The 24,221-nt window shown below is 39.8% G+C and overlaps 1 protein-coding gene across 19 annotated transcripts in view; it reads left to right on the top strand.

Annotated features, from left to right (window-relative positions):
• Positions 1–24,221, top strand: part of PTPRK (protein tyrosine phosphatase receptor type K) — a 328,240-nt gene that overhangs the window by 82,093 nt on the left and 221,926 nt on the right. For all 19 annotated transcript variants that reach the window (XM_083731041.1, XM_083731039.1, XM_083731036.1 and 16 more), the window contains exon 2: positions 4,300–4,422. In XM_083731041.1, the coding sequence (XP_083587167.1) occupies positions 4,300–4,422 (123 nt within the window). The remainder of the gene's footprint in view (positions 1–4,299; positions 4,423–24,221) is intronic.

The following is a 24,221-nucleotide window of genomic DNA, read 5'->3' as shown; positions in this document are numbered from 1 at the left end:
TGGCAACCCTACATAATGCTAATGAATAAATCTATATATGAAGAGTAGGCAAGCCTCTTATTGAACCTAGTAGAAACAAAACTGCATGACACAATTCTGTATTTTTCCCTTAAAAAAAATATAGATTGCCCCCCAGCAATGCTTCCAGCATGGTGTTATGCTAGCAGTGCATTCATTTATAAGGTTTTTGAACTTTTGTGGTATTAATAGACCTTTTGATCAGTGTTATCGTTTTGTGCAGACAGTGGTGGCATTCCTTTTGTATCCTTTATTAATATAGTGCACAGTAATGGAAAATGTGCATGGTTTAAACCTTAAAGAGTGTGTGCCTATAAACCTGGATATATAAAGCAGCTGAGATTACTCATAGTTGAACTCTCAGTTGGTGCCGATGTAATTTGGTGTAACATTATGGTTTCCTACTGGGATAGCTTTTAGCTGCATTTTAGCACTTTTGTATCAGTATTGCTACATAAGAAGGCTGGCAGTTTGTAGCCTCTAAAATAGTAGCAAGTTAATACATGGTGTTGTGAAATGCATGGCTTCTCATCTGTTAAAAGTTCTTTTAAGGGCACGCAGACACACGTTTTGGGATGAAAATGAGAAATGCACCAAATAACAGTGGCCTTGTCAGGACATAGTGACAAATTTGAACCTGTCAAACTGATCATTGTAATAAAGGTATTGAAAATCAGGAATAGGATCATTGGAAACTGCCATGTTTTGAGTCAGACCAATGGTCCCATCTAGCTCATATTGTTTATGTGGGAATTAGATGGTAGTTTCCATTTTCAGACTATGCAAAAGACAGCCTTGAGCTGTTTGATGCTTTTGTTCTCTTTTCCCTCCTATAAAAACCATGCAAGACACTTTCAACTTTTTAAAATGTTACCAAAACAAAAACAATCCAGAGCTCTGCAGACAACATTTTGGACAGCTTCAGCTCTTGCAAAGCCAATAGAACTAGAGCAGGCATGTCCAATTCCCAAGAGACTGTGATCTACTCCCAGTATAAAAACCTGGCAGTGATCTACCCTTTGTCAGTGGAGGGAGAAGGAGTGTGTGGGGGTGTGTGGATTGCCCAGTGTTATTGAGCTCTTTTGGGGAGGACTGCACAGAGTTTTTTTACCTTTTTCACAGTAACCTTTTGTACACGATAAGGATCCTGCGATCTACCAGGATCAGCTGTGGATCTACAGATACATCACGATCTACTGGTTGGACATCCCTGACCTAGAGAAACCTAGAAATATACAGGAAGAAAAGTATAATAATAATAATAATAATAATAATAATAATAATAATAATAATAATTTATTTATAAACCGCCCATCTGGCTGAATTTCCCCAGCCACTCTGGGCGGCTTCCAATCAAGTGTTAAAAACAATACAGCATTAAATATTAAAAACTTCCCTAAACAGGGCTGCCTTCAGATGTCTTTTAAAAAGAAGATAGCTGCTTATTTCCTTCACATCTGAAGGGAGGGCGTTGTACAGGGTGGGCACCACTACCGAGAAGGCCCTCTGTCTGGTTCCCTGTAACCTCACTTCTCGCAATGAGGGAACCGCCAGAAGCCCCTCTGTGCTGGATCTCAGTGTCTGGGCTAAACGATGGGGGTGGAAATGCTCCTTCAGGTATACAGGAAGCACAGAAACAAAGAGATATTGTTCAAGCCTTTGTGGGGAGTCTGATTCAACTGTGGCCTCAATGTCACTGCCATTGTGCTTTTCCTCCGGAAGGGAGGGAACCTCCAAAATTACCCAATTTTGCCTCGTTATTTGCGGGAGGCAGTGGAAGACAGGAGTGCCTGGCATGCTCTGGTCCAGGGGGTCACGAAGAGTCGGACACGACTAAACGACTAAACAACAAATTGGCTCCCGCATGGAGCTGATACACATTCCTTACACTATATTAGACTGTTTATCTATCAGACTCAGTATTGTCTCAAGCTGGCTATGACTTTCCAAAGTATCAAACAAAGGTCCTTCCCATCACCTGCTGCCTGATCATTTTTAATTTAAGATGCTACAGATCTAAGTAGGCACTTTTTACATGCAAAGCATGTGCTCTTCTATTGAGCTGCAACCTCTCCCCATTTTTAATCTTCCTCCTCCTGAGGAAGGGAATATCTGTTGCCTTTCCTAAAGACTAAAATGAAGGTTTATTACCTTTGACTTTGAAAAAAGGTCTTTGTGCTCATCTTTGCTTAGTTATTTTTCATAAAAAAGCACAACTTCTCATTCCACACACTTTTCTTCATAATGTCTCCATTCTGTAATTAAGATTGCCTACTTCTCACTTTGTCCATGGAGTTTTGCGATGAATCCCAAGCCGGAATTAAGATTGCCGAAAGAAATATCAACAACCTCAGATATGTAGATGACACAACCTTGATGGCAGAAAGTGAGGAGGAATTAAAGAACCTTTTAATGAGGGTGAAAGAGGAGGGCGCAAAATGTGGTCTGAAGCTCAACATCAAAAAAACGAAGATCCTGGCCACTGGTCCCATCACCTTTTGGCAAATAGAAGGGGAAGAAATGGAGGCAGTGAGAGATTTTACTTACTTGGGCTCCATGATCACTGCAGATGGTGACAGCAGTCATAAAATTAAAAGATGCCTGCTCCTTGGGAGAAAGGTGATGGCAAACCTAGACAGCATCTTAAAAAGCAGAGACATCACCTTACCAACAAAGGTCCATATAGTTAAAGCCATGGTTTTCCCAGTAGTGATGTATGGAAGTGAGAGCTGGACCATGAAGAAGGCTAATCGTCGAAGAATTGATGCTTTTGAATTATGGTGCTGGAGGAGACTCTTGAGAGTCCCATGGACTGCAAGAAGATCAAAGGTATTCATTCTTAAGGAAATCAGCCCTGAGTGCTCACTGGAAGGACAGATTGTGAAGCTGAGGCTCCAATACTTTGGCCACCTCATGAGAAGAGAAGACTCCCTGGAAAAGACCCTGATGTTGGGAAAGATTGAGGGCACAAGAAGAAGGGGATGACAGAGGACGAGATGGTTGGACAGTGTTCTTGAAGCTACAAACATGAGTCTGACCAAACTGCGGGAGGCAGTGCCTGGCGTGCTCTGGTCCATGGGGTCCCGAAGAGTCGGACATGACTAAATGACTAAACAACAACAACTACTTCTCACTTGATATTAAATACAAGATAGCAAGTTTTGCTTGTAAAAGAGGCAGGACGCCACCTGTTTTTTCATATAACTTCCCTCCTTGCAGTATACATGTTTCTGGAGCAAGACCTATTCAGTACTGTATTTCAGAAATGGGGAATGATTGCCCATCATGTTGGTGTGAGGTTGATGTTGCAGTCCAACAACATATGGCTACCATCTCTGCTTCTCCATCCCTGCTGTAGTTCTTCTAGCAGAACTTTAATACGCCCTTCCATGCTTTCTGGGTTCTTCAGCTTTTCTTGAAGCAAAACATCTGAATCTACACTGAATTGCAAAAATAAAACCATTCCTCCCCTTCAAAGCCAGTTCTTTCCCCTCTTCCCACAATGGGCTGAATTTCGAATTTCCTTGGCATTCATTTTACCTTGACAGCAGCAACTGTATAAAGACGCAGTCCTCAGATCTAGGGCCTTGTTGACTGGTGTTTAGGTTTGTATCGTATCTCTCTATCTTCCTCCCTTTTGTTGATAGATCAATAGTAGTAAGTCAATAACATTAAATTAAAACTCTGGCAATGCAAGTATTAGTGCATTTTGTTCTCTTTCACTGTGGATTTTGCTAAATGTCAAGTTTAATTCAGTGTTTGTAGTACCTTACTTTGCAGTCTCTCCTCAGTTCTTACTCAATTTGTCCCATCCATTTCACATGCTCAATACTTATTTTCTTACATTTATATCCCACTTTCCTTCCATCGTGGAGTTCAGTACAGTATATACACTGAAATGTGGTTCCCAGGCAGTCATTCATTTCATGCATGCATTGACCACAACTAGATCTGCTTTACTTTAGCAAGGTGGTGGCCTCATGTGCTTTCAGACCATACCCTTTGAGCACAGTACTAAACCACATGGAGTTGAGTTGCTTGGCTTGTGATTTCTGACCCATTGAGGGGATTTCTTTGAACCTGACAAATTTTAAGGAAATTATGATGAGGGGCAATGTTATTCAAATTTTCTTTTTAAAATAGTACTCCTGGTATGGAAATTCGGGAACTTTTTTCATTGACTTTTTCCCTTTAGAAAACACTTTGGATAAGATTATATGCATGTACTCTTAGATCTGATATTTAAGACATAACATATTTTCCCCCTTTCCTTTCTTTTAGGGGGTTGCACCTTTAATGATGGTCCAGGGCCCTGCGATTACCATCAAGACCCATATGACGACTTCGACTGGGTTCATGTTAGTGCTCAAGAGCCTCACTACTTGCCACCTGAGATGCCTCCAGGTAAGAGTTGCTACAGTGATGGTGAAAGCTAAATACATTGATTCTGTGGAATATGGCTAGATTTATAGCACCCAGTAGTGCCCATCACACAGAAAGGTCTTTGATCCAGTCAAGCATTCCTTAAGTGGAACATGGGAGGTTGGTGGCGGGGGGTTGCTGTTGTCTCAGTCAGCCTCCACACCTCTTTCTACACTGTTCTGAAGGTGGAATTGATGAGATGTCAATTCTTGTTCTACAAGAGAGAGAGAGAGAGAGAGAGAGATGTTATTTTGTTTGCTGGGTCAAAGAGCCTTCTGTCAGTGAGAAGGACACCACTGGAGTGTGGAACCAGAGTGTTCTTTTCTAAGAGCTGTTATCCTTTGAGAAGGTTGGGGGAATGGATGAGGTTGTGGTAAGATTCAGCTGTGTAAAAGAAACACTAATAAAATTGACTGTGAAGGCTTCCAGGTATGTCTTAACTATAAACTTACCTTGCTTTAGATAATAATAAATCTGAGTGCAACTCGTAATAAGATAACAGTAACCTACTTCACAGGGAAGTTGGATAGATAGCTAAATTCCAAAACAGAATGACTCACACACGCCAACATAAGAGTTCCATGTGCCCTCCCTATCTCTCAAATTTAATTTTGATGTTCAGGTGTATAAGTGTTCATGTATATGTAATCAAAATAGCACTACTTATGCAAAAGACGGGAGTATCAACAAGCCTAGCAGAACATCATAGCATGCAGAAGTACAATTTTTTTTTGGAACAAAATAAAATGGGAGAAGTGCAGTGAAGATGAGCATGCTCAGTTATCATGGAATGCTGATGGTTGGGGTGATGAAATGAGAGATAGTGGTGGAAATGGAATGGAGTTCCTTAAATTCTGACAGAAGCCCTCCATTTGGTTGCCAGTCACAGTTGTAGCATATTACAAATCTGTCATGCCTTCTTAGTGAAAATGATGTTGACATTATTTTATTTTATTTTTGGTCAAGGGACTTTACTTTTGGAACCTAGAGAAGTATTTACATGTAGGCTTCCCATCTTTATTTGGAAGAAAATAATCTCCCATTTTTTTCTTAGGCTGTAGGTTAGCTATTGGTCTTCAGTGTCACTTTTCAGTAGATACAAAGAATGAGCCACCAGCAATTTGTTCTGCACAAACACCATTGAACCTAAGAGAACATGAACAACAACAAAAAAGAAATTAAAAACCTTAGTGACAAAAACTGAGGTTACAGAATTAAACCATTTAGCCCACTGTGAACAGACTTCAGGCTCCTGAAATCTATGTTGTTGTTGTTGTTTTTTACTAGACCTCCTTCAATCCTCCAGCAGGAGCCAGGCAGAAAGACTTATCTAGATACCTAAACTGAATTCAGCCCTTCCACTCTCAAAATTCCCTCCTGGTTACCCCCAGCTTTTTTTCATTCTAGCAGTATAATTTGAGTGGGAGAGGTGGAGGGAAGTGGCATGTTAATGTTCTTGCAATTGTTAAACAACAGGGTGTAAGAAATCCTGGCCAATCTGTAAAAATCCCCCAGATATCTACCAGTCTATCTTCTGGCCACTGATTTAACCAGAGTAAAATATGGAAGAGTTGGTATATGTGTTTAGAATTACTTGATGCTTCCCCACAAATAGATACAAATTGAAGTGTATTTTGTAAAGGAAAACACAATTATTGAAAATATTTAAACATTTTAACAGTGACACAATCTTTAAATTTAGTAAGTGACAAATACAGAGAGCATAGTAATTATTTAGATCCCTGGTTGTTTCCAATTAATTTTGTTTACTGCAAAGATTCCCCCACTCCCTGCCCTTTCCAATTCAAATTAATTTTGGTTGATGATACGTATTTTCTGAATTATAGTTATAAATCAAGTAACATGGAACAAATTAAAAATCTAATATATCATGTTTAAAAATAGCTGTGCTGTATCTGTACAGTAAAGATCATTCAAAGTATCTACATATGCCATCAAATTTTATTTTCAATGTGGAATATTAACATTTTCATCTAAGCAATTTGTAATGCCAAAAGGACTCTAGACCTAATGAAAAGGTTTGAATAAATGTGTGTGTTCTTGTGCATTGGTAAATCTGCTCTTTAGTGTGTTCCTCATAAGCAAAAAGTTTGCTTAAATAGGTTTAGCTGATGGTTTCCTCATTTTTTAAAAAAGAAAAGACCAGGTTAACTATCGCCTGATAAAAAATTCTACCTGATATATTTATACTGCATCGTGTTGGATAACAGCAAAATAATAACAATAACAATAATAATAATACTAGCATATAATCTTCTGGCTGTTCATCAACTTCAAATATCAGAAAAAATTCTGATTTATGGAAATATTTCCATTGTTAATTACTACTGTGGACAAGATAATGAATAACTGAAGAGGAGCACTGTTCACCTTTGATGAACAGCTTAATCGGTGCTTTCTAGACAAAATGATATGCTGAGTAAAATGAATGCTTCTGAAATTCAACTGCATTTTTCAATTAATAGTTTATTGAATAATTAATCACACGAAAGGAAGAAATAAGGTTGAGGCTCATTTGTTTGTGCCTCCGAACCATTTGTGTCATTTGCAAGGAGGAAGAATGAGGACTTTACACTGTAAAATTAGATCAACTGGTTTGCAAGCCCCTTTTCTCACCGCCCGTTTCCTATAATTAATTATCCTTAAAAGTGGGTGCGCTTTCATGTTTGTAATTAGCGATTAGGCTTCTATCATTAACTGGCTGCAATTGATAAATGGTCGGATGCTACAGTGCAACTTCCTTGTTAAACAAGGCAACACGTTATAAATGCAGAAACACAACCCCATAATAGTCACACATGCTCCAGTGTTTACTGAAGGGGAAAAAATGTATCCTTTGTTATATATATTATGTAGAAAATATACCTCCTCCAGATGCTTCCCCTCCCTGAAACTATGCATTGCCTTCTCCCACCCACCAATCAGTGAGCTATGACAAGCCTGCAAAATCAAAATCTTAAAGCAGGCTCAGTTTTGCTATCCAGTTAGAATACTGAGAAGTCCCCTTATTAGGTATCAAAAAGTAGGTACTAAGAACCAATGCACTTGTCCGTGCCAGATTAAACCCTGTGGAGGCCCCATGGCAGTCGAAATCTCAGGAGCTCCCTCATGCACATGCTCAAGTGGGGTAGCATTGAGCTAAGAAAGCTTGGTTGTAATTTTCGTTCAAGATCAAATCAATATTATTTTGACCTGTTTTCGCGGGGCCTGTAAAAGGCATGAGGCCCATAAACCGGTGCCTACTCTGCCTATTTGGTAATGCAGTACTGCACTAGTGTGAGATCAAAGTCACTCAACATAGGTAGGCATGGTGGCACTTGTTACAAACTGTATGTTCAAATATTGGTCAGTGTTAGGTGCAAAGCAATGCATAAATATTATTATATTACTATGATAGTATAAAACATGCAACAAGGCCACCACAACCACTATTTGAAATGATGATTTACTTTAGATGTCTCAGTAGTAGGTTTTGATCACAGTTAACTTGTGTTAGAGAGAAGACTCGTAGTTAAGTGAAAAGGTGAACATGGTGTGGAATTATTGGAAGGCAGAATATCTGGGAATAAGTTGGAAACAGTTATTGTTCTGAGTGACATTGGCCAAGTTCCCATCTCACTAAGCTGGGGGCTATAGTTTTTTCCTCCCACTCCTGCTGGGAAGGAGCAAAGTGAGAGCCACCAGTGCATATATAGTAATCCATTAACTATGGCTTACCATAATGAGTGAATGCAGCCCATCACTTCAAGATTCCAAGCTCTTCTAAATTCTATGGGTTCAACATAGTTTATAATTTCTTATAGATTGAATTAATTGGTTTAATGGCTTAAACCAGTTGTGGGGTGATGTCCCCATTATGGAAATTCACTCATGCTACAGCTGTTCCATTAGCAGGACCCCTGTTCTTAGAGTAGCACAACAGACGAATCCAACAGATATCTTACACTTGCAAAAATGTCACACAGTGTCTTGGTAGTGTGAGTTCCATTTCACACAACACTAAGCCAAATCATGGCTTAGAACAAAACGAGCAGATGTGAGAGTTCCTGGCCTGAAACATGGCTGCTGCGCTTATTTCTCAGTCCTGTTACTACTACACGTGGCTAAGCCATGATCTAGTTTAACATAGGATTTAGAGGTCAACCGTGAAAGATTTTAAGCTAGCTGTCTGGAATGTTTCAGCTAGGTTATTTTTAAAGCATGTCCTAACTGGGAGGCAATTTGCAATTTTATCTACAATCATCACTTCTGATGGGAAAGATCCAGTCCCCCTTGAATTTATTATCTAGCTTTAACCATTATATTTTATTGATTTCAGCTGCACATTTAAATTATGCTAAAAAGAAAATTTTCTCTTTATTATGGGAAGATCATGTATGAAGTATATAATGCTTCACTGAAAGGTGTAAAAGGCATGTTTGAAGATATTATATGACACTGAATCGAAAACCTACTGCTAAGCTATATTATGCCCCTAAGAATTTTGGATTTGGTTTTTTCTTTTTTATCAATAGTCACATCAGGCTGTCAAATGTATTTCATTCATAAGTCTATTATAGGGCACAAAGACTGAAAATGTCATCCTTTTCAGTTGAGCCTGTACTTTTGCCCTTTCTATCCGAGCTGCAACACATGTGATAAAATCAATTAATTGGTGCATTTGAATTTGAATGCTTCACTTGGTGCTAGATGGAACTTGGGATTTGAATTCCAGTGCTCAACATCTGAACTTTAGGTACCTCTGATACTGCTTAAGTAGTTTGAAATAATAGTGTTGATGGTGTTCAGTGCCACTTGGATTTGTATCTTTATATATATTACTTTCATATGGGAAAATCCTTCAGTGTCCGGCTATCTTGTTAATTTTGAACTTTAAATATTTAGAATATTATTTATCAGCAAATCAGTGATGGTGCTTAAAATGTCTTCCATAGATGTTTTTTTTTTAATTGGCTGTAACATAAAACTTGCAATAACAAAAGGTTTTTGGGGAGGGCGGTTGTTACCAGATCATTTTTAACAACAGAGCTGACAAGCACATTTGTTAATGTGATTAGTCCTATCCTCTCTTAGTTAACAGTTTCCCTTTTTCATTTTCGTTTCTCTTTAGTCTCAATTTTAGTGTTAGGCCATGTTATGTATAGTCCTTTTATGGCAAGGATGGGGAAGCTGTGGCTCCCGAAATAGTGTTCAAACACAACCCCTGATCACCCCCCAGCATTGGCCATGCTGTCTGGGACTGATGGGAGTTGGAGTACCGCAGCATCTGGAGGGCTAGAGGTTAGACAACCCGGCTTATTTGCAAAGCCTTCTGATACCTTGTTTGCTTCTGTTCCCCTCTCCTCTCATTCTCTTCTCCTTTTAATTCACACATCTGTTTTCAGTATCTTATTTTTCTGCCTAGCGGGTGGCTGACATGGAAGAAAGGAGCTGGAATTCCTGCTGCAGGGTGTATAAGATAAGGGTGAGAGTGATGATGCAAGAATCAGATTTTTCTGCCTTGTTGTCCTTTACAAGACACTTAAAGTTGCTGGAGGGTATCCATGTCCTGTTCTACAGCAGTTGCTCAGCTTCTTTCATGCTCAAGTGTTATCTCTTAAGTTTGCTCTTTTTTTTGCCTGGACATGACTAATTGAAAGTATACATAATAGAAACTTTGAAATGCACATTTCATTATTAAAAAATTCTGACCCGTCTGCCCATACAGGTAGCAAGTGGTACATTTAGATTCCACACAAAATCAGAACCATACTGACAGCCAAAATTTCTTAAGGGTAAAAGCTTTATTTAAAACGAAGCACGTCGCATTGGGGACCTTCTGGCAGAAAGTGCCATGGGTGCAATAAATGAACCATGAGCCCATGAAATCTAGAAGGTTGCTTCGGTAGACATAGTTATATAATACTTCAGAAATGTTAAGGGTGGCTTTTCTACACATAAAATGCAGCAAAATCTTTGGTACAATGTATGGTAAAGTGATTGTCATTATAAAGCTCATATTAAAGTTTTGAAAGCTTCAGCCTTGTTTGTAGCTAAAGTCAACAGCTGTATTTTTGTCGTCTTATGGTTAGGAAACCTGGAAGATAATTTATACTGAGTCAGAACATTGGGCCATCTAGCTCAGTATTGTCTACAGTGGTACCACAGGTTACATACGCTTCAGGTTACAGACTCCGGTAACCCATAAATAGTCCTTCAGGTTAAGAACTTTGCTTCAGGATGAGCACAGAAATCGTGCTCCCACGGCGCAGCAGCAGCAGGAGGCCCCATTAGCTAAAGTGGTGCTTCAGGTTAAGTACGGACCTCCGAAATGAATTAAGTACTTAACCTGAGGTACCACTGTACTTGGGTCTGGTCCTGCTAGCTAGGGATGATGGGAATTGTAGTCCAATAACACTTGAAGACTGAACTTTGATAGGAGATTTACACAGCCACTGCTGACTACCCAAAACTGATTGCCTTATGACTTCTTTTATTGTCATTTGCCTGCTTGCTCTGCCCAAGAGGGGAAAATAGCAAACAATGAAGTAAGTAGAAAGAACACCAGATGCCACAGGCTGGGAAGTGATGGTGGTTGGACCCAGAGGCAAGAAACAATATTGTTCAGTTGGCAGGAGGGAGGAGGGAGGAGGGAGGAGAGGGACCCACTGATGTCTTCCTGCCAAGCTTCCCCACGCCCTCAGCCTGGAGCCCAGCACTGCTAGCAAGAAAACAAAAATAAATCCAAATCACAAAGTAGCATACAGTATGGAACAAGCTGCTTCCAGGGATGGGCAGCCACATAAGTTTGCTCTTCCATGAGGGTAATTATGTCTTCATGACTTCAGCATATGCCCCACGAATGGATTCTAGGGCTGAAAAGAATGAAATTCTGGAGCTTAACTGAAAGAATATGCAGTATGGATTGGAAGCTTGTCAATCTCTATGGTCCTTTGGAAATGGCATCCACAATTGCTTTTTGATGACATGCAAGTGTTGCTGTCACAATGTACCAGTGTCTGTTTAGCTATGCAGAAAGGCTGGATCCTTTCCCTCCTTCCCCTCTATGCCAGATACCCAACTTTGACAGGCTGGGTGGGCTGCCCATCTGACAATCAGAAGACATCATTATGATGTAAGGTGACAGCTTCACAGGGGGCCTCTTTGAGGGTGGGCAGTGTGCCTTGAAGAGACTTCTTGTAACCACCGATCAGCCTGATAGCAAACTTGCAACAGTTCATCTGAAGCTTCCAGTTGTTTCTTTGGAGCTCCATCCTTACCTGCTTCATGCCTGATGACACATGTGATGCCTGTGAGGGGGAAGTGGGTGTGGTTTGGAGAAAACAGAATTGCAGGACCCATGCTGGACCTAATTAAGCTTAGGAAGCAGAGCTTCTCCACCCCTGAGTTCTGAATTTTATGGATTTAATTTTACAGGTAAATCAGAATTAAACAGGGATTTGGAAGTTTACTGTATGGTTCTTGGCAAAGTGGCATGCTTTATTTTCAAACAGCTTTGTACACGAGTGAGGGAGTAGCAATTGGTGTCAGTTGGAAACCCAGACACCAGGTGTCAGTTTCTGAATGAAGGGCCTGGTGGGAATGTGTGGGGCTGGCCATGTGATGACAACATCCACTGGTCCATTCACATATTCAGACTGGAGAGTTGCTGCTAGTCGGTGTAAATACTGAGCTAGATGGACTGATTTGGTATAAGGCAGCTTCCTGTGTTTTTGTGGCCCTCCAGATGAGCGCTGGTCTCCAACTCTCCTCATCCCTGACCATTGGCTATGCTGGCTGAGGCTGATGGGAGATGAAGGCCCATAGGTTCCCATAGTAGTGTTGGATTTCCAGCAAAATGTCTGGATATTTTGCTACAGTATATTTTCCAAAGCGGTTTAATTCAAAATGATATTGCTATAGTTGTATATTTATCTTTAAATCCAACAGTTATAATTACCACATCTGAAATGCCCCATTTCCAGCTGCAACAACAAAGGTTCAAGGTGTTACATTCTCTACTGAACTGTCGGAGGGAGAGTCTTTTAATGAAGGGCACATTTTTAGTGTAAAGGCCACTGCCCTCTCAGATAAAAGTACATTTTGAAGAATGTCAAGAGATTACAGGAGGCAGAAAGGATATGCTGAGATGCTGTCTTGCATCTGCTATTTTGAGAATGTAATGATGTTGCGTTTCAGCTATAATTGAAGATAAAAGTTGCAAAAGCAAAGTTGTAACACATGTGGGAAAGCTCCCAATGTAAGAACATGCCTTCAGTTGGTGCCTTGTCTAATGAAATTAGGAATGGTTTTGTGCACTTAGTCTTAAATATTGAAACAACTACATAGATTATGGTTTATGAGGTTGTCTGCACTGTCTCGTAAAAAAATCCAATATAAGTTGACTACAGAAAAACATGCAGGAAAACGGATTAAAATTGATCTTGGCATTTAGATGTAAAATGCCTTAATGTTTCCTACATGCCCTGTGATATGTCTTGTGCACAGCTGTATGAATAATTTTGAAACGTCAGAGCAGGTAGTTCATCAGATGTTGTTGGATTGCAATGCCCATCATGATGGGAGTTGGAATTCAACAACATGGGGGGGGGGGAGGGAGTCACAAGTTCCTCATCCCTGTAAAGGGAACATTCAGGAGCCAAAAGAAAGTCTCCTAATAACTTGACTCTAAAGGTTGTCATCTCTCTCAATGGTTGATATAAGCATGAGACTGCTTAAATCAAACATTACCTCTTTTCTAGAGTGTGAACTCCTTCTTTACTGCTGCTTGAGGCTAGTTTCACACCCATGTTAACTTTAACCATAGTCAGCAGCCATCACTGCTGACCTGATAATTAACCATGAGCAAGTTTTGTGGGGGAAGAAGTGCTCTGCTCTGGAAAGAAGTGTGCAGTGCTGCAATCAGACCTCAATGCTAAACCACAGTTATGTTTTTGGTAATATAACATCTGAACTATCCCGCAATGTGAAAGTCATGATAAATCTGGCAATATGTTGCTGGGAAGAAATAACCCTAGCATTTATTGGGGGGGGATGTATTTTAGTAACACCTGTAATGAGAAACAAATTACTTTTTAACTTTTGTGAGGATGCTCTTCAGAGTCAGAGAGTGACAGAGTATTTGATATACAGTGCTGCTTTACAGATATTGTTGTAAGAACTGCAACTTTTAATAATTGGAGCCAGAATTTCCTTTTAGCCCCTCCTCCCTCCCTATCTGCTCTTCCTTTTGTGCTATATTTTTTGGACTGGATGCTTGAGGGCTGGATTTGGTCATGATCTATAAGCCATTCTGGGAGCCTTTTCAGCTGAAAAGCAAGGTAAAAATGCTTTAAGAAACGCAATGTATCAGCCTGTGAATGCACATGACATCCAACACTGACACGTTACATGGTACAGTAGATATAGTTTCCTGATAATTGTATTCTTCCTGCAGCTGCTTATTATATGTGCAGAAACCTGTAATTAGTGGTCATCACCTAAAATCTTTAGACTTGAAAGTGAGGTTTGGTCATAGAATGAGAATGTCAAACATGCCTACATGCATCCTGTGTGTGTGTGCGTTCTCAGTTTGGAGATTAAATATGATTTGCTGCTTTTTCCATAAACTGCTCAGGATAGTGGTTGCATATTTATGATTTTATTCTTCTGTTTATGAAAGTTTATGTTGTGTCAAAATGTTTCACCAGCACTTGTCACTATAGGAAAAAAGAGATGATATTGGGGCATATGTTTGCAAAATTTGTGGGTAGACATTCTGAAAGTTGAGATGGTTAATCAGGGTTTATCTAGGCACAATATGCAGATAGAAATTTCAAAGCCAGGATGGTTAACTTGTGCATGCGATATTTAAAGCTCCTGACATTTTCATATATTTTTTTGAAGAACCCTTAAGTGTTATGAACCCCTAGTTTGCATTTTTTCTTTCTTACAGTCAAACATTTTGCTCTCTCTTTTAATAAACTGGTGATGGATTATCTCACTGAGCACGTTTTTTTTCTGTAGTAGTTCATTTTAAAACTAATGGCCTTGTTAGGAGAAGAAAATGAGAGAGTCTAGCAAAATAAATTTCCAGAGCTGACTAAGCACCTTCTCTCTCTTTTAAAACCTGTTTAGTACAGCTTGTTAATCAACATGGTGTTCGGTCATTAGCACTAAGTTGCACTTGTTAATACCTTCTCGAGTCCTAGTCTGCAGTATTCTGCGATAACTAGATTTCTGTCATTTTACTGAACTTAAATGAGCTTGAAAATAATAAAGTTAAAGAGGGCGACAGGAGGCCTTAATAGGTAATGGAAAATATGGTGAGTTTCAGCCAGTTTTCTTGAATATGGGAACTAGAAGAGTTAGGAATACTTGGGATGAATAGATGCAATGATATATTTTAAATGGCAAAGCTGTTTTCTGCATTTACCTTTCTGCAAAACATTTAGATTAGTTCCCTCCACTCTTTTTTTTCCATTTACCTATAACCTTTTACAGCTTAAGAGTTACTGTTGGCTTAATATGCAGATATCTTCTTCTTCTTCTTTTTTTGTATGGGTGGTTCCATTTTTGGCTACATAAGGATCAGCGCTCAGAGAACTGAGGTCACTGTATGTGCATTAACATTGTGGAGCACTTAAAAAAACTCCAACCTTGAAGAATGGTAAATTTTCCTGCTCTAAAGATGAGGTATCTAAAACAGAAGGCCTGTGGCTTTCCAGATACAGTGGTACCTCGGGTTAAGAACTTAATTTGTTCTGGAGATCCGTTCTTAACCTGAAACTGTTCTTAACCTGAAACTGTTCTTAACCTGAGGTACCACTTTAGCTAATGGGGCCTCCTGCTGTCGCCGTGCAATATCTGTTCTCATCCTGAGGCAAAGTTCTTAACCCGAGGTACTATTTCTGGGGTAGTGGAGTCTGTAACCTGAAGCGTCTGTAACCTGAAGCATCTGTAACCCGAGGTACCACTGTAGTGTTGAACTGAAGCTCCTGTCTGCCCCAGCCAGCACAGCCAATGGTCAAGGATGATAGGAATGGTAGGCTAGCATTATCTGGTAATCTCAGTAGCTGACTGGTTAGTTGTTTTCATTGCAAATGCAAAGTAAACTAGTGAGGAATTGTTCATATCATTTATCTTGTTGAGATAACCTTTGAGTTCTTGACCTTTGTGTAATAATATTTAGTTTATGTAAATATGTGTGTTTGAATATAATATCATGGCTGTGAAAGAGCACTACTTAAAGGTCCTAATCAGGACCTTCGTCATCTTTTTTTCATTATTGCACGGCCTAATAGGCATAACGTTATGACCTACAGGCCTTGAAATCTAATTTGAGACAATAAGTGTTGAGTAAATAAGTCAATGATGGGAGTGCTGAGGCAGAGGACATAATGAGGGCAACATCAAATTCTACTTCAAAAAATAATTACTCAGACAACATCATAGAAAAGAGATGGAGGAAATAGTAAAATCATTACACATTTTTCTCATGTAATGCTCCACAGAATCTGAGGGTCTGCCGACGTAAATATTGATTTTTGAATCTCTATCCCTTTTGGCTGTTCAGCATGTAATTTGTATTCCCTTATTATGTTTTGCTGCTGAGACAGCATTCATTGATGTTTTACAATGGTAAATATAGCAACAATACATTCTGGCTATATCATTTCACTGAATCTCTTTTTATTAAACTGCTAGGTTTCTAACACACAAGCAGTTTTAGCTATGAGTAACCAAGAAACCTATTGTTGCCTTTTTGAAGTTCCACCCGTGGCTAGCTGGATACACATACATGCACACAGGCATGCAACTAGGCTTTACTCAGAGTAGACCCATTAAAATTAATGGACCTAGCTTAGTCATTAATTGTAATTAGTTTACTGGATGCGTAAAATGTAGTTGAATCCTACAAACATAAAGAGTCCAGTATGCTGTATGACACCAAACTGGCAATCGTTCAGCCCCTGTGGGTCATAAACAAGTGTATGAAATTTGGATAGTAGAGGAATTGGTAGAGGTCATTGTAGGCATGTAAGCAATATTTATCCCTTATGCATTTTAGGAGATAGGATAGGTTATGAAACTGTGCTCTCTGACCTTGCCTCAGGTTGTAATCCCATGTACACATGCCTGAGAATTAGTGTGGTTTACTTGGTTCTGATTTACTTTTGTGTAAAGGTGAATAGGATTGGACTGTTAACCATTGTTAAAGGTTATGCTGGCACTGTAGTTGATAAAAACCACATGGTGATTGCTAATCAGGGTTTGTTCTTTGCTGCACAGGAGGCACCAGTTTCACATGGTAAAATGTTGCTTTCATAGGCTCTGTAAAGTGACTGCTTAATAACTCAGCACATGAACAGAACGTGACTACGTATTTGAATCTGTGCCCTCAGCACAGAAAAAATTCTAATTCAGCAATTAGTTCTGGTGATTAGTTATGGCATACCCATATCTATATAAATATAATGTCCTGGTTTTAATGAAATCCCTGTAGGTTAAAAGTTTTTATCTTAAAGCTGCTGCAGACCTAGAAACCTTTCCCCCCTTTTCTAAGCTTGCTGTCTTGGAATGCAAAATAAATTCAGTGTACTGAAGAAAAACAAAACTGTTCTGCGTTTCTCTCTAAAACTTCCCCGTCCATGATAAAAGATGTAATACAATCTATGGAAGCCCATTGGCTAATTCACTTTAACTGATTACCTTTGGGTGCATCTACAATGTACCAGTAACTTGTATACGCATAAGATTCCTTCTGAAAACAGAGATGCCTCCCATAAGTGTTTTACTGGTCAGCCGATCCATCCCTATTCTAAAATTGTTACGCCAAAAGTTGAGTGATTTTTACAACCAGCATTTCTAGTTACATGTTGCATGCCACCCCAATTTCCAAGCAGTATGAGATTCCAGGGATTTTCAGGTGCTTCCCCAGGGTTTATGTTTCCCTTGGAATTAGGGACAGCAGAGAATGTGGTGTCTTTATGATACATGGATTATTTACACACATCTACAACCAGAGCCTGTGATGGAGGAGTTCCCAGCATTAACACCCCAGTAGGACTTGCTTCCCCCATAACTGCAGCCTTGCATTCAAAGAAGAAATATTCTCGCTCTCCTCTCTCCAGCTTGCTGCTTTGCTTCTAGCCCACACCACTCCAACTCTCTGCTCCCAACTCTGGCTATGTTTTTCTAAGTACCTGCAAACTGGGGGAAGGGGCCCCACCCATTTGATGTCTCACACAGATCCCATTCCTTTGCTGCCTTAGCAACCTATTACCTCACCAGGAAGCTAGCCTGACTTTTCCAAGAATTAAGAGTATATATATTTGAGGAGTCCACCTTAATCGATACAGTGGAGTTAAGTCAACTTTTAACAGTGTTAAGCTGCTATTGCATTCAAGATGGCTAGGGTTGGGGTGAGTGAGTGGAAAAAGACATTACTTTGCTGTAGAGGTCTCTCCAGTGAAGTTCTCTTCATGGTCACGTGCTGTGAAAACATTAAATATTTACATGAGTGGAATTGCATCAGCTGGATAATCTGGTTTCGATTTCAAGAGGTGATCTGGTTTCCTTGTTCAGAAAATAGCTCAATTAAGTATTCCTAGTGATTGGGGGTTCAAAGTGGAGGGAGTGGTTAATATTCTTGATTTGTATAACTAATACACAAGCATACCTATTTTGTATTAGGTATTGTGCAGTGGCAGGTTACTGCTAAAGCAAACACTTCCACCACTTCTCTAGTCAAATAATCAAGTATTTAAAGCATTTGTTTAAAAAAGAACAGAGATAAGTGCCCTAATTTCAGAAACCCATGACGTGCAGAACATTCCAGTCTCCTCAGCACCTTCACAGAGCAACCATGGTAGATTATAAGGAAGCCCTGACTCCCTCAGCTAATACAGTTGGTGCAGGGTGACAGGATGTGTGGCTTGGAGCAAGCTGTTCTTCTACTGAGTTTGAGACAATTCGGGTCCTACTCTGGCATTATTAGCTTTTCTGTAAGCCTGTGAGATGCCAGACTTGCACACATTATGAATGCAGTGTAGCATAATAGTGCTAGCCACCTTAGTTCTTTCTTTTTATGTTCTACTCAGCAAATGCGCTACCACTCCAATATGACTGGTGCCTTTATACCCATGTGCATATGATGTGTGCAAACTAGCATTAATTGGAAAGATAGCCCTCTTGGAACTTTGGGGTTTGCATCTACAGATTGCAGCTTCTGATTAGCAAGCAGTCCTATCTCTATTCCAATCTGCCTGCATTCATTTGTTTCGTGCTGCTTTTACAAAAACTGTGCCCGGTTCAGATTTAATAGTTACAGAGCATGATCATTAGGAGGAGCTGGTTTATGTGACTTAATTGTGGATGGCTTAATTTGCCATTTTCTTTTAATTTTCAGTGGTGTTGTACTGTTGAATGATGATGTTTTTGATGCCTACTTTTTTAGCGCTCTCTCTCTCTCTCTCTCTCTCTCTCTCTCTCTCTGTGTGTGTGTGTGTGTGTGTGTAATTGTCATACAGGCAAGAATTTGCAGGTGGGTAATGCTCCGAAGAAAGATACTCTACCTATGCAGAAGTGGGAAATAAGGGGATGGGTTTACTCCTGCCTTTTGTATCAGATGACACTAGTGGCTATCCTAAGCACACTTAATGGGGTAAACTCTACTGAACCTAATGAGATATTTCTGAGTAAACAAAGGGTCACACTGAGAAATAAAAAACCCCAGAGAATACTGCTCTCACAATAGTTTTTGACTGAATGAAATACTTGACAATCTATCAACATCGTTAAGTTGTGGTGAGTTTGGTGGCGGACCTGCCAACCCCACAAGTTTCACTGTAGTATCTTAGTGTCCAGTTTATATTAAATCACTTATATATTTAATAATAATGCAATTATTAAATAATGCAATTTACAATGTTTGTTGGGAAATCATCCATTAACAAAGAATGTTGTTTACTAATCCCTTCTTAAAGGTAAAATCAGAACAAACCTGACTAAGTGGAGAAAAGTGTGATTTTGGGCATCAGACCATGACATTGTTCTCTTTTGTGCACTGATGAAGTGCTGTTTATCCCATTTCTATAAAACTGGAGTGACTAGACTTTGACGCTCCAAATGTCACTGGACTGCAACTCTCATCATCCTGGTTTGCTACCATGCTGGCTGTAGCTAATGGGGATTATTGTCCATCAAGAGCTGAAAGACAGGTTAGCCACCCCTGCTGTAAAACACATGCGTTTTTTCTTGCAAAGAACATTAGTGGAAGTGTTTATTTCTGGAATATTAGCTACAGTGACTTCTAATTGATGACTTATGGCTACAAAGACTTCACTCTGCAATGTGTCACTAGCTTGTGACTTTTGGTAAAGATCTTAAAAGCTCTAGATCTGTAAAATCAAACTTTGATCAAAGGTCTGAAATTGAAATGTAGATGCTGATGTTCCCTGTGTTCAAGGTAGATACAAGTTTCATGTGTCTCAAAGAAGCAAGTATTCCTTAATTATTTTTAAAACCTAATTGAAATTGTGTGCTTTTCTAATTCCTCTAGAATGGACTGAAATGTTATAATAGGGATAAAATTACATGCAGTGATATTTGTCTTTGACCTTCATGTTAAGTAGATAGCAACTACCTCCAGTCTTATTTCACTGTTAAGTGCCTATTGTAACTGGTGGTAAAGTTGAGATGGTACTACTTTTTGTGTTTCAGAATGATTTCCTCTTGCATCAGAGTCATTAATAGTATAAAATTAGGGATTGAATAAAACTTGGACTTAGCACTCTCTTAATTATTGTGAGTTGTCACGGCTACTATATGGACCTATCTCTGAAAGTAGTACTTTAAAAGGAGATAACTACTCATTACTGCTATTCATTAAAGGTGGAGCTAAATGTTAAGGAAGCTGTTGCCAAAGAGTACTTTGGTTGCATACAATGGTGTCCTTCCACAAATGGATTCATGGAATCCACCCTGCATTCATGGAAGAGGCTTTGATCTAGGTGAGGTCTTCACAATTGGAAGAGGAATGGAGATGAGCCATCTTCTATGCTGTATTTTAGGGTTCCCCCGTGCTGTGGAGCAGACTTTCAGGGGGCATCAGAAGCAGCAGGGATATTGATAAAAAAAAACCACCTTTGCTCCCCTTCTGTGAGCTGGACCAAAATACCTTCTGTGAATGGAAGGACATAGTTCAGTTCAATTCCCTGCATTTATTTCTTTTCTATCCCTGGAATTTTATTGAAGCTCTCCATGTGATGGACATCTTTAAGTTGTGCATTCTGCAATTATTCCTCACATCATTTGCAATGTGGTGATGTCATGCCAATTGATGAGTTTTCACTTGGCATTATGGAAAGATGTGACAACTCTGTGTCATTCACCACCACCCTGGGTTGACAATCTCTACTGATTCTTTGAAATCTTCAAGCATGGGGCAATGTGTGGGAATATCACTGATATATTAAGGCCATGTTTATATGAATCTGATGTTTTTTTTAAAAAAAGTTTAGAGATTACAATCTCCTAGGATAGAGGAGTCACAAAAAGAGGATGTAAAATGATTGTGCCTTTTCCCTTAAAACACTAAATTTTGCGGCTAATAAACAAGTTGTAAAGCAAGTTTAACTCAAACCTATTAACTACTGCAAGCGTAGCATTCCCAGAAGGAAGGTGTATAGTGTAATATTAATGGGGAGAAAGGTGCAGGAAAAAGAGCTGAAGGTGATAGATTACCAAGCATTTTTCATATATATTTGCACCACTTATCAAAAAAATTAATGGCTCAAGTTTTAATCTTCTCCCAATTTGATTACACGCCAGACATTGCTGCATGCTTAATTGACCTTTGAAATATAAATCAAGAAGTTAGTTGCCCAATTTAATTACCATGGAAAGCTATATTGAAGGTCAAAGTCTCCATCAGTGGTACAGAGGGAGAAGGTGCATGTAAACATAGAATATATTATGTGACCTGGGGCTTCCATGATGATGCTGTACAGCACTTCATCATGTTTAACATAGCAGGCATACCCTATTATGATTCTGATGCTACAGAAATATACCAGTTAGTTCAGAAACCACTGACATGAGTGCTGTGGTTCTTAGAGGATGACTCTGATAAATATAATAATGTGTTACCAGTGTGTGGCAACAAGGGAATCTTGGAAGTGAACAAATTTCTAGACTGGATGCTGTCAGAAAGCATTCACCCCCCAATTTAACCTTAAGAACTACTTTGTCCCATATGAACTGGACCCTTCTCAGACCCTTCTCTGTGTGCCCTCTTCATGGGAGGGCAAGAGAATGGGCTATTAAGTGGTGACTTCCTGCTTGTGGAATGCTCTCCCCAGAGAGCATTGCCTGGCACGATAATTGCTTAACCTTTTACGCACAAGCCCAAAACATTTATTTTCTGCCAGGCCTTTGGCTTTTAATTTATCTGTGGCCTCCCACCATGAGTGGGATGTTTTAGTCCCACCTTTTAAGAATATGAGTTTTAGATTTTTCTGTGTTTTGTTTTTATGCAGGATTAAACATTTGCTATTTATTTATTGCTTTAAGTCACTTTAAGTTACTTAGAGAAATAGCAGCAAGTAATAATTTTAAATAAATAATATTTAAAATTGATAATAATACTTTGACTAAGACATTATAACCATCATCCATTGAATGTGTGTAGCAGGGAATGGGAATGCTGGATTTCACAGGCTAGTCCTGCCACTGGGTGTCTGAAGGGGCTCAACATGTGTGCTGTTATTTGTGTGTAGAATTCCTTCACATGAAGCAGTTGCTGTTGGTCCAGGGTCATCCTTATGTAGAGTTATGTTTGTATTCAGAGTCCCTTTACTCCAGCTGTACATGCAGACTGAGGGGATCTAGATCAAATCCCTCTTGCATTTTCTTTAACCATATTGCCTCTTCTACATCTTGCATAGTTCCCATTTTTCTACAGCGGATATGTCTTTTATTAATCCCATATGTCCTACACATTTTTTTAAAAAAACCCTGCTATGTTCACACACTGATGGATCAGTTGTTTCCTTAGATTTAAAAAAGGTTATTAGTTTTTATCCATCCATTCTCCTGGATAAATCAGTTTTGACACACACAATTTCATGAGAGTGTTGCACAAGGAGCATTTATGTTGTGGTAAGGGCAAAGGAGCAAGATCTAGGTGGAAGGTAAGTCCTGTCAAAGCATTCAAAGTCACATAGTAACTACTGTGTGAAGAAAAGAGCCCACCACTGCTGTATCTCCTGCCAACACAATACACTAATTAGGGAAATGGCTGCAACAGAGAAGCCTACTCCATGTGATCTGGAAACAGATAACAGATAAATCCACCCAGGTCACAGATAATTCCTACATGTGTTGAGCACCCTTCCCTGTTGATGTTTCACAGTGTTTGGTACTACAAACTTTGGTGTATTTAGGGCAAGCATGCTGGTCACAGAATGTGAATGAGCTTTCAGAATTAAAAGTATCTTCAGCAGAAGTCAAGAATCAGTTTGGAAAGGCAGAAAACAAGTTTTGGGAGAAATACCACCCAAACCCGTTATAAACAGATTTTTTTAAAAAATTATTACAGTGGTACCTCAGGTTACATATGCTTCAGGTTACAGACTCCGCTAACCCAGAAATAGTGCTTCAGGTTAAGAACTTTGCTTCAGGATGAGAACAGAAATCGTGCTCCGGCGGCGCGGCAGCGGGAGGCCCCATTAGCTAAAGTGGTGCTTCAGGTTAAGAACAGTTTCAGGTTAAGTATGGACCTCCAGAACGAATTAAGTACTTAACCTGAGGTACCACTGTATTATTATTATTATTATTATTATTATTATTATTATTTTGCTTGTCTATAATCAGTTTAGATGCTCCTTCTATGTAACTCTTGTGCTGACACTTTGCATGTGGGACTGCAGCAGTGTGTAATCTACCAGAGTGCACGGTGTCTGCCTGGCCTGGATTCATGCTCCAAAAGTGATGGCACTACTGTGGAAAAAGGCTCCATCTCTGCACTACCCTATGTGCAGTAAGAGTATTTGAAATGTTGCTACATTGCTTACATACATGACAAAGGCCTGTCCTGCAACTGCCATGTGAGGTGAGCGACATCTAAGGCGGGGGGAGGGGGCACACATCACACAGATGTGATGTGGGAGTTCTCTGACTGCAGCTCCTGATGTAGCACGTACACACACACCCACACCCACACCCACACCAATTTGAATCTGGAAGGCTAGCCCTTTGCCCCCGCCCTGATGCAAATCCTCCCACTGCCAAGCTGTTGCGAAGGAGAAAAATACTCATCAGGAGCTCCAGTCGTGAAATCCCCACATCACATTTACTTTAGCCCTCAAATTGCCTCGGCTCTCTTGAGACACATATGGGTTGATTGCAGATGCTGCTTGGCAGGAGACGCGGTGGTGGGAACTTGTATTGTTCTATGCCATGGTGGTGTTTGCTTCTACAAATATTTTATGTCCATAAGATTTAAGGCACAGCTGGCACCTCACGTGCGTGCCTGTCTCCTCCCGCTTGCTGTAGTTGCACCTGTCAACATGATAGAACAGGAGTTTAGCTAATGAGTTTACCTACTAACGCACATCCGGAGGGGGTGGGATGAGGGGTAGGGAATCGATATACCTAGGAGAAACAGATTGCAAATGGCTTTTCCAAGTTGTTACAGTAACTAAGACTTTAGGTCCCTGGCGATGTAGTGGCTTCCTGTGTTGCACGGCTTGTTTGGCCGTTTTGTGTGCCTTTAAGGA

Source organism: Podarcis gaigeae (genome assembly GCF_964106915.1).
Source record: "Podarcis gaigeae genome assembly, chromosome: 3".
Lineage (NCBI taxonomy): Eukaryota > Metazoa > Chordata > Lepidosauria > Squamata > Lacertidae > Podarcis > Podarcis gaigeae.
The sequence above is the reverse complement of the archived record's forward strand: the minus strand, read 5'-3'. Positions and strand labels throughout refer to the sequence as shown.